The 11,333-nt window shown below is 56.0% G+C and overlaps 1 protein-coding gene across 7 annotated transcripts in view; it reads right to left on the reverse strand.

Annotated features, from left to right (window-relative positions):
* PDE2A (phosphodiesterase 2A) overlaps positions 1-11,333 on the reverse strand; it is a 99,892-nt gene that overhangs the window by 64,233 nt on the left and 24,326 nt on the right. For 6 of the 7 annotated variants that reach the window (XM_054525996.2, XM_063728191.1, XM_054526000.2 and 3 more), the window contains exon 2: positions 3,819-3,888. In XM_054525996.2, coding sequence (XP_054381971.1) covers positions 3,819-3,888 — 70 coding nt within the window. Of the gene's footprint in view, positions 1-3,818; positions 4,013-11,333 lie in introns of those variants that run through there. The other variant, XM_024255368.3, reaches the window with a different exon arrangement.

Below are 11,333 nucleotides of genomic sequence, written 5' to 3' on the forward strand. Positions count from 1 at the left end.
GCTCACATTCTGGTAGGAGCCAGACCCCAGCACCAGAGGGTGCACATGCGGAGCCCCACAGAACCAGGTGCCCCAGACTGGGGGAAACACAGAAGGGTGGGCAACGACAGCATGGCTGGACACAGAAGGTAGGAGCTCCATGAGGCCAGTTTGGCCACCACCATGACCCCAGCACTTAAAACTGTGCCTGCCTGGTACACAGCAGGTGTTCCATAAAGACTTTTGGACAATTGCATGAGTTAACCTGCTAAATGAGACATTTGTGAAAGGACCTTGGAATTTGGAAATAACTGCCTAAAAGATGATGAAGATGACAATGTCAGTGACAATTAAGATAATTCCAGCCGGAGACAATGGGATAAAAAAGGTACCGTGAAAGCTTGAGAAGGCTGGAGGCCCAGGGATGGCTACCCAAAGCCAGACAGTGTTGCCTGGGGAACGGCCAGCAAGATCCCTTTTGCCAGTCAGGCCAGAACCTTCCTCAGCCCCAGGCTGCATTTCTCTGCCCACCCTAACACCCCCTTCAAGGTCCAGTTCAAGCCTATTCATTTCAGAGAACCTTCTGGAATGTGACACTGCGGCATCGACCCCAGCCCCTTCCCTGACTGACTCAGACTTCTCTGAGCCTTCCAATCTCAAGGAATCTTGGATGTTTCTTCTCTCAAGCATCTGCTGGGAGGCAGCCCAGTAGGGTTTTCCCACAGCTCTCTCTGGAAGGTATGACCTCGATCCCCCTACAGACTTCGTCAGTCTACAGGGTCCCCAAAGGTGTGACCAGCTCTCTCCTTTCAGATAAGTGTCTCTGTGAGGATGGGGACTCTTTCTCCTCCATCTGACCTGGAGTGAACACAAATAGAACTAAATCGAGGTCTTCCTGGTTGTCTCCAGGGGCTGCAGCCACACAGAGAAGGGGCAAGGGCAGGTGAACTTGGAGAAGCGGGTGCTTGGCTGCTCGGCTGCTCAGCCCACTGACATGAGCCAGGAAGGGCGCTGGGCCACTACGGACTAAGACTGTATGGCTGGCAAACTCCAAGCCCAGCCTAAGCTGTTGTTACACCAGCAGGCGCCACCAAAGACACCACCCAGGCCTCACTGCCTGCGCCGTACGCCTCCCCTCTGCAGAGCACGAAGAGGTGTAGTAAACACAGTGACCTTGCTGCCACGTGCATCCTCTCCACACCCTCCTCCAAACCGGGGCCCCAAACACCAGTCAAACTAAGAGAACAAAGGTTCCCAGACCACGACATCGCCTGCCGCCCGCCTGTCCAGCGCCTGCTCTACCGGAAACCCAAAACAAAGGGCTTGGTCAAGGCAAGGAGGATGAAGGGCAAAGGGTAGGGGCAGCTGGGGTTGGGGGGGCATAGAGAACATTCCAGGGCATCTCTAGGGACCTGATCAGGAGGGGAGCAAGAATAGGATGGCAGCCAAGCCCTTTTGCACACATGCGTCATTCCACAGACATTTATGGGGACACCCACTATATTCCACACGCCCCAAATGTTACAGACCTCATTCCTCACACACACCTCATGCACACACTCCCACCGCAGCACATTCTACAGTCCTTAACACCCCCAACACACACACCGCCAGCTCACTGGCCATCCTCCACTCACTCCTCACCACACACACACACAGCTCATGGGGAGAAAAGATCACATAATCCACACGTCACACCAAAAAGTCACCCAGCTCACACACCCTCACTTCACACCACACTCACACCGTCTCCCACCACGCACCTCACACACACCTCTCACCTCCCCAACTACAGGCGTATGCATCCAATTAAATTCAACACGCACGCCACCTAGACACAGAGACACATGGAGACACAACCTGCATATATAATGTGCACACCCAATGTCACACGTTTGTGGGCACACACAGCCCCTCAGCATAGACAGCCCTGCTGGCCCACTGCCTCCTCCCACCGCACCCCATTCCCATATGCACGTGTACATGCACGCACACACACTCACGCACTCACACACTTGTCAACTGGCTCCTCGCCTCAGACCCCTCAGCCCTGCCTGCAACCCTTTCCTGTCCAGAATCGCAGGAGCAGCCACCACACAGACACATGACACTCAAACACCAGCACTCAGGTCCTAATAGATATATTCCCCAAGCAATCCCAGGATGTGCCATAGTGACTCTAAGCCAGCCACCTAGGCTGCAAACACATTGGCACACACAGCACCCCCTGCCCCAACTCCCCTCTGACAAGACACCCAATGGAAACCATCAGGCCCCTGCAGTGGCCCTTCCTGGCCACACACAACAGCCAGTAACATACACAACTACATATAGAATCCTGTATGCAAGCTGTCCCTACAACAACTCCACTGTACAATGACAGACATACAGCCACATACACACAAGTTCTCTATACACACAACAGCCACACACCCAGCTACAACTCCACAGCCACAACACTGCCACCCCAGCCACACATAGCACACAATGCCATAGACCCACAATTCCCACACTTCCCATAATCTCCCCACAAATAATCCCACCCTCGATGACACATTCATACACGGCACAACACACATGATTACACACAAGACACACCCAACACATGCAACCCAGCCCGTGCTACACACACAGAGGAACACTCACACAAACACATACACTATAGACCCACCCAGCCTGGACACATCCCACCGCAGGTTGACACCAGATTGCAGTCTACTCTTCCCTATCTCAAGCCCTAGCCACCCCCGTCAAGATCAGGGCAGCTGGGATGAGGGGCTTTATAAGTTACAAAAGCCAGTGCCCACCACATCATCCCCCCACCACCTCAGATCCCTGGGCATCGCCTGAGGGCAGCACACTCCACATTCAGGCCCTTCCACCTGAGCCCACACCATGCCATGCCTGAGAACATGGGGGGGGCGGGGGGGTCCCAGGGACACTAGCCCTGCTCTCTGAGCCTGCCCCCTCCTCACCGCAAAGCGGAGGTAGATACAAGAGGAAGGGGTGGCTGCAGAAAGAGACCCCAAAACGAAGATAGAGACCTAGAGAAACAGGAGAGACCAAGATAGACCAAGAGAGGTGGGCACATGGGGCAACAGACCAAATTAGAGAGCCCAGAAACACTTGAAGAGAAACCAGAGGAGAAGCCCAGAGAATAAAGTGGGACCACTGTACCTGGAGAGGAACAGGAGGAGGGGCCCCCCACGAGGAAAGACTCGGAGATCTCCAACACAGGAGGGAGGGAAGGGATCAGGGAGTGGGTCCCACAGAGGAGGCCAGTGAAGCCCTGATGGAAGGAGAGATTTGGACTCTGGGGTAGGTTCCAGGCTGAGGACTGAATTCCAGATGTTTGGATGGGAATCTGAGCGGGTGTCCAGTTGAGGCTGTGGAATGGAGGTTTGGGGCTTTGGGTGAGGTCGGCTCTGAGGTGGGGTCCTGGAGGACAGCTGGGGGTTCAGGTGCTCCAGGTGTGCCGGGAGCCCCACATATATGGTGAAGGTTCCGAGGCATGGGCAGGGGTCCCCACTAATCTAAGGAAAGGGAATTCGAGGCTTGGGCACAGCTCTCAGTGTGCACTGCGGTCCTACCGTGGACTGGAAGCTCAGTGCTTGGGGTGGAGCCCCAGATCCGAAAGGAGTTCAGAGTCTGGGGTGACGTGTGGACTGAGAGCCGGGGCTTCAAGGGCTCTTGGTCTGCGCTGCCGTCCCAGCACAGCAGTAGAATTCAGAACTAGAGGAGGGGTCTCCTCCCTGAGAAGGGTTCGGGGGCGGGCGGACCCGGCCCGGCGCTTGCTGGACACCCGGTTCTCCTGGTGCCCAGTGAGGGGGCCCCCCTACCTGCAGGCTGTCGGCGCATGGCTGCGGCGGCGGCGGCTCGTCCGGCTTGAGGAAGACCTGCTGGCCCCGCCTGAGGAATTGGACAACAGCGATGAGGATGTGGTGCAGCACCAGGACCATGCTCGCAGCCGCCCGCCCGCCCGCCGGCCCGGCCGCTGCGCTCGGTCAGCGCGTCCGCGACAGCTTCGCCGGGTCCGCCCGAGTGTCCGCCCCGGCCCCGCCCCGGCCCGCCCCCCGCCCGCCCCCGGCCCGCCCCGGCCCCGCCTATGTCCCCGCCACCGCGGACCGCACCTCTCGGCCCGTCGGATCCTCCGACCCCACCGGACCGCCGGCCGCTGTCACCCCGCTTCTCTCTCGCCCTGGGTTCCCTCGGCCCTTCCAGCTGGCCTGCTGTCAGCCTGCGCTCGCTGCCCCTCGCCCCGTCGCCACTTCTCTCGCATCTCGCAGGGGCCGCTCTCAGAGCCTCCACCCTGTCTGATCGCACCCTGTTTCCCCGCCACCACTCTGGGGTCCGGGGCCCAGCCAGAGCCCCAGGCAGAGACCGGCGCAGTGGGGTGGGGTGGGGAGGGAAGGGGAAGGTGGGCAGGGGCCGCGGACACCGCAGGAGCCTCGGGCTTGCTCCTCTCCCTCAACCTAGGAGGCAGGGGGAAGTCGGGAGAATGTTGGAGGTCGCTCCGAGACGGACAGGCCCTGGAGCAGTCGCCCATCTGCGAGGGAGACACGTGCGCACAGACACCGAGCGCACACACGGCGGCCGCTACGGACTGGGGCCCCCAGGCCTGGGCGGGCGGTCTCTGCCGCCGTCCCCGGAGCCGGAGAGGGTGCAGGCCCCAGGGCCACACGGTCCGCAGTTCCGCGGTGGGACCCGCGCGCCGGGAGCGCGTTTCTCCGCAGAGCGGCTTCTGGGTTCAGGAGCCTGCGGCAGCCGCGACGCTCCTGCGCCCCCTGCCGTCCCATCGCGGCAGCGCAGTCCGGCCTCAGTTGCCGGCTGCCCGGAGGGGCCGCGTCCGGGGATTCAGCGGGTCACCGGGGTCAGCTCCCTGCCCGGACCGACCCGGTTCTTAGGCCTCTGCTTGGCATGAAAGCGGCTGGGGCGGCAGGACGTGTCTGGACTGGAGGATGCGCTTGGGTCTCGCTAGGCCTTTGCGAGCGACTTGCCGCATGACCTTGCTCGGATCCCCTCCCCCCACTTCCTGGGCCTCAGTTTTCTCATCTCCCTCACAGGACGGCCAGGAGGATCAAACCCGGGAATGGTGGGAAGCCAGAGTCCCCCGACAGCCCTCACTGTGGTCTGACCTGAATCCCCCTCTCAACTGCACTGCCGGCCCCTCTCTCTGCAGCTCCCCTCCTCACCAAATCTTCGAGGGTGACTCAGTGAGCCCAAAGCCTCCCAGCCTCCCAGCCTCCCCACCTCAGTTGGGTGATTCATCAGGGCCCTTTCTCCCTGGGGAGTGATTTTCTCAATGTTGAGTCATTGTGCCCATTCCTGGACACAGTCCAGGCAGCTGGCACATAGCCTTGGCAGAGCCCGGCCACCCCACCAACTCAGGGGGCGGCCCTCCACGCCAGCATTTCTCCCACCTTTCTTTCTGAGGCATGCTCTGGCATGCTCTCCCCCACTCACCCTCAGTGGCTCCCTACCACCAGCACAATAAACCCCGAGCCCTCAGCCTGGTGGGCTAGACCGTCTACAGCTAAATCCTCACTTGTTCATCCAGCTCTGACTCCCCTCCCCACCATTCCTTACATTTCTACTTCTTGCTCTTCTCACATCAATGACTGACTGACTCTCACCTCCAGGCCTTTGCCCATGCCACCCCACCCCCAATACCCTCCCAGATCCTTCCCTCCTGCCTGTCATTTAGGGGCCATTTGAAGGCCTACCTCCTCTGGGAGGGCTTCCCTGGTTACTACCTTATCCCTCTGGGTAGCCCTTTTTTGTGTCTTTCCTGGGAGTCACATCTGGGGACTTAGGAGAGGTGTGGAGTAAGTGATCTGGGCCAAGTCAATGTATTTTACTGAATCTTCCAAACAGGGGCAATTCATCCTACTTATTAACACTGTAGAAAAGATTACCTGGGCTAAGACGTGTAAAGGTTCTGGCCCCCACAGGGCCTCCCTTCCTATTTTTGGCCTGTTTTCTCTTCTGTAAAAGGGGATGACCCATGTAAGGGCTGTTGGAAGGACTAGGTCTGAGTCTGAGCTCAGTGCACAAGTCTCTTGGTAAATTCTGAGCATGTGTCACTGGCTCAGTCCTGGGCTCTGGACAAGCCTGGGTGAGACACAGGTGCCCGGGAGGTATCTGTTACAGTCACTGGCCAGAGTTACTTGTTCTTCAGGGGAGGCCACCTCAGACCATGGTCAACAGCCGACCCTGGCCTGGCACCGCCACCATCTCTTGGGCTCCCAACTCCAGGCACCACCTCCATGGCACTCACCTCTTGAGAAGTTATTTTATTTTATTTTATTTTATTTTTTGAGACAGAGTCTTGCTCTGTCACCAGGCTGGAGCGCAGTGGTGCGATCTCAGCTCACTGCAACCTCCGCCTCCCAGGTTGAAGCGATTCTCCTGCCTCGGCCTCCCGAGTAGATGGGACTACAGGCGCGCACCACCATACCCAGCTAATTTTTATATTTTTAGTACAGATGGGATTTCGCCATGTTGGCCAGGATGGTCTCGATCTCTTGACCTCATGATCCACCCGCCTCAGCCTCCCAAAGTGTTGGGATTACAGGCATCAGCCACTGCACCCAGCCAAAAAGTTATTTCTTAAGTCTTACTTGAATCTCTCAAACTACAGCTCAATGACTGGGGTCCCTGGTGTGTGCTCTATGTGTCCCTCAGCTCAAAGAGTCTTTCTGTGTCAACCTTTCAGATCCAAGCATTCCTCAGAGGGTTTGAGTCCTAACTGTGCCATAGACTTGCTGTGGGATTCTGAGCAGGCCACAGCACCTCTCTAGGCCTCTATTTCCCCATCTGTGAAATGTTATTACACTAGATTCACTAAACAAGTGCACTGCTTTCTTCTAGTGCTTGGTATAGTGCAGAGCCCTTTCAGAAAAACCCTCTCACACAATCCCTGAAATTCCCCAACCAGCGCCCTTCCTGAGGGGGCAACGAAGGCTCCTTGAGTTGGCACATTTAAAGGCCTTGCCGAGCTCTTATAGCTCGGAGTGACCCCACTCCAAGGATTCCTCCACTCACACACAGATCCCTACCTCACTCCACCTCCACAATCTGTGATCCTGTGCTAGGTTCTCACCCTGACTCATGTTAGAATTGCCTGGGAGCATTTTAAATGCTGACATCTGGAACCCCCATCCCAGATGTTTGCAAATGTCACCAGGTGATTCTAATTTGCTGCCAGGTCAGAGAACCCTGGAGTAGATGCATCTCCTCCCTGGCTGACCTCTGTCCCATGGAGGCGAGGGCCAGGGCTGGCCCCTACTGGCCGAGTGTATACATCTGGGGCTGGGAGGCTTTCGCATGTATTGAGCACATACTGTGTGCCTCGCATTTCATCTTCTCAACAATGACATAAGGTGGGATCTATTATTAGTCACACTTCACAGATAAGGAAAACTCAGGCACAAAGTAAATTGCCCACAGTCACATAGCTAGTAAGTAGTCAAAATTCAAACCCAGGCCATCTCACTCCAGTCTGTGCCTTAAATACATTCCTTGCTTCTTGAGCGAAGGGAGGTAAGGAAATCAGATTTCCCAGCTCCTATTTGTCCCCAAGAATGCAGTGGCTGAGGGTCCTACTATCCCGGTGTCTGCACCTTCTGCCCATCTCGGACACCAGGAAATCCCAGCCCCAGCTTTCCTCCCAGCTCCAGCTTAGGAATGCATAGCCCAGCCCCTCTAGCCAACTCTTTTTGTCTCCCCACCTTAGAGGCCACTTGGCCTGGAAAAGGTGACTCAGCTGTCAGCCTGGGTCCTGGGCCCACTCAACCTCAGGCCCTATCTAGGAACCAGCCCTGCCTTGTTCCTACTAAAAATGACACCTCTCATTGGTAGGGCCTTGTGCTGGCAAAGCATTTCCTCACCCAGACCCAATCCAACAGCCTCAGGAGCCACGGCATTAGCCCTGTTTTACAAATAAGGAAAGTGAGGCTCAGAGAAATGTAGATGCTTACCTGAGATGGCACAGCTGGTTACTATAGGAATGTGAACCCGGGCCTATAGACTCCAAACCCAGTGCTCTTTGCACCAAGGATAAGCAGCTACTATGTAGCCCAGGCCCCCCCAAAACCAGGGCAGGTTCACTCTGACTATGTTCACCCTCTGCTCATAATCTTCACTGGGCTCCCCATGGCCTCCAAGGCAACATCCAAACTCAGTATAACATGCAAGGCTCATCCCCACGTGACTTTTTCCTGCTGCTTCTCCTACCACTTCCTGTCCAGCCATGCCTAACTCAGCTGTACCCTGAACCTCTGGCTTTTCTTCCATCTCTTTGCCTTTGCCCAACCTGTTGCCCTCCCATTTTGAATACCCTTCCAAAGGCATATCTGCCTGCCAATATCATACATTCATTCATTCATTCATTCGTGCCATAAATATTTACTGAGAATGTACTCCATGCCAAGTTTTGAGGGTAAAGAAATTTGAAAGTTAGATCTTTCAAGATGCAAGAAGAAAACTGCCATCCAACGAGAAGTAGCCTCCACCATCTCCCCAGTCTATGATGCCCTCTTCTTTCTTCACCTATCCCCAGCCCTCCCTCAAGAGCAGGGCCTGTCTGATTCTTCCCTGAGCCCCCACGGTCCAGCCAAGCTGGGAGCCCTGTGATGCCCAGTGAGCTCTGGTGAAGAAGCACCATCTCTCCATCTCACACACTTGGTCCTGGCAGATCTCCATAGACTGTAAGTCTTTTCCTATCTCCCATGACCACATGTCCTGCTTCCAAGGGCCTGTCTGCTGCCTGACATGCATCTATCCTGTTGCCATGGACCATGGTTACACCCCCACCTGGAAGCCCATGTTCAAACCCTAGCCCTTCCCTGACATGCTGGGTGACCTCAGGCAAGGCTTTGGCCCTCCCTGGCCTCAGACTTCTCAGCAGCCGTGAAGCTTGGCCTGCTTCTCTTTGAGTGCTCAGGAAGCTGAGGTGAAGGAGGCAGTATCCAGGCAGGCCTCCCTGGGAAGAAGGTACCTCTCCTGAGCAGATGGGCCTACCCAGGCACCAGGCCCAAAGATATGGGCAAGGGCTGGATCCTGGTATTGCAGGACCCTCAGGAGAGGCTGTGTGTGACTTGCTCTCTCTGTGACCTGGGCTAGAGCCCATGGACTAAAAGAGGGCCCCACTTTCAAGGGCTCTGTGAAGGGACAATCCAAGATGCTTCCTGGAAGAAACTGACATTTCTGCAGGTTCTGCCTCCATCCAGACCCTTTCCTCAACACTCCAGCCCTGGAGTGGGCACAGGTGTTCACCTGGGCAGGGGTGAGCCACCCTTAGGCCGCTCTGTACATGTGTGCATGTGTGTAAGGCTGCACACAGGCTTGTAAGCATGGTGTGTGTGAGGGTGGAAGAGGGTGTGAGCACAGGTTTGTATCCTTGCGAGGGTGTGTGATACTGCAGTGGTATAGCTGAACTTATATGTGTGTACACAGATATGTCTGTGTATCTACAGGGGTTGGCACGGGTGTGTGTGTGCAGATAGGCATGTGTCTGTGTGCAGAAGTGAGTGTATATTCACACATGCAGGTATATGTGTGCAGTGGTGTGTGTACACAAGTGTCCAGGAATAGCATGTGCGTGCTTTCACATGTGAATGTGTATGCAAGTATGTGACACGTGTTTATGCTCTAGCCCAGGCAGCAGCCCTGGCAGCAGCTCTGGGTCAGGAAGGGTACAGGCTGAGTGAACTCAGGCCCAGGGGATGGGGGCTGTAGGGTGGGTCAGCCACAGGCCTCATCCATTTTCATGTGATTTGCATGCATGTTTGTCTTGTCTGCAGCAGATGGCTGGCCCCATGACCCTCTGGGGGAAGGGAACCCATAGGACTCTAGTCCAGGACTAGTCTAAGACCTGCCAGCTCACAGGGGCTAAAGTCCAGGGGGCTCGAACCCCAGCATACCTTAGGCCTTAGTCTCTGCTCCCCATCATCCACAGACCCCAAGATCCTTCCTTTTCACAGGCTGCCCTGGGCCACAGAATCATACACACATACACCCCTATGCACAATTGGAGTCTTTCCATAGATACACGTCCATGTTCCTATCACGCCTACACCCCAGTCCTCTACACAGACACACATCCTCAAACACATGCTCACACAGCTCCTACACAGAGGCACAGGTGGCCACGCCTGCTTCTGTGCCTCCTCTTCGATGCCCACAGTGGCTGGAGTCATCTTTTCCACACCTAAGTCTGATTCTGCCTCACCCCCACCCATATGGCTTCCTATTGCCAGCAGGACAAGTGGAGCCCTGGTCCTGGCCTTCAAGGCCTTCCAGGTCCTTAAGTCTGGGCAAAGCTTCCTCTCATGCTATGCCCACACTCTGCCTTCTGGCCACTCTCCCCACCACTCACCAACACTTCTCATCACGGTCTGGAAGAGCTCAACCTTCCCACCATGCTGTCAGCTCTGTTTTGCTCACTGCTATTTTACCCCAGCAAATAGAACAAGTCTTGACCCAGAAGAATTGCTCAAAAAGACATCTACAGACTACAGGAATCAGTGGTGGAACTGCCTCCCAGCCAGGTGTGCCCCCTTTTGTAGGACTCACCCAGCTATATTTGTGTCCCTGTGTGCCTCCCCCATCAGACTGGGGCTCCTCTAGGCAGAGACTGAATCTGATTCAGCTCTACATGTCTGTGTCCAGCATAGGCCAGGCACAGAGCACAGGAGTTGGGGCTGGATCAGAGGCAGTGCCTAGGGTGCAGCAACCCCCTTTGTGAGGCCCAGGGATGTCTGGAAGGTGGGGCTGGCGGAGCCCCCGGAGCCAGTCACACAAAACATGATTGTCTCAGGGAAGTGGCCTCCAGACTGCTTCCTCTGCCCCATCTGAACCCCTTTCTGGAGTCACTCTAGCCATTCAGCCCCTACCCTGCTTGCACACTCCCAGGGACAGGGAACTCACTTTCTTACCAGCCGGCTCCTTCCAACGTGGGATGGCTGTGCCTGACACCGACTCCTTCCACAGCGCCATCCTGTCAACCCCTGATCATCCTGAGCCACAGATTCCCATGGAAACCAGAAAGGAAGATGAGCAAAAGGAGAGGCAGATGCCAGCTTTCTTAGCAGTTCTAACAACCTTTCCAGCTTTGGGCAGAGTTGAGAAAAGGAGCTCTTGCTTCTCAGCCTACCCCAGGGACAGAGGACTCCCCCAGCCCCAACTGCCATCCTCAGGAACCTGGAGTAGTGCAGAGACAGCCCCGAGACACTTTTTTTTTTTTTTTTTTAGATGGAGTCTTGCTCTGTCACCCAGGCTGGAGTGCAGTGGTACAATCTCGACTCACTGCAACCTCCGCCTCTCAGGTTCAAGCGATTCTCCTGCCTCAGCCT

This window comes from Pongo abelii, chromosome 9 (assembly GCF_028885655.2).
Source record: "Pongo abelii isolate AG06213 chromosome 9, NHGRI_mPonAbe1-v2.0_pri, whole genome shotgun sequence".
NCBI classification, from domain to species: domain Eukaryota; kingdom Metazoa; phylum Chordata; class Mammalia; order Primates; family Hominidae; genus Pongo; species Pongo abelii.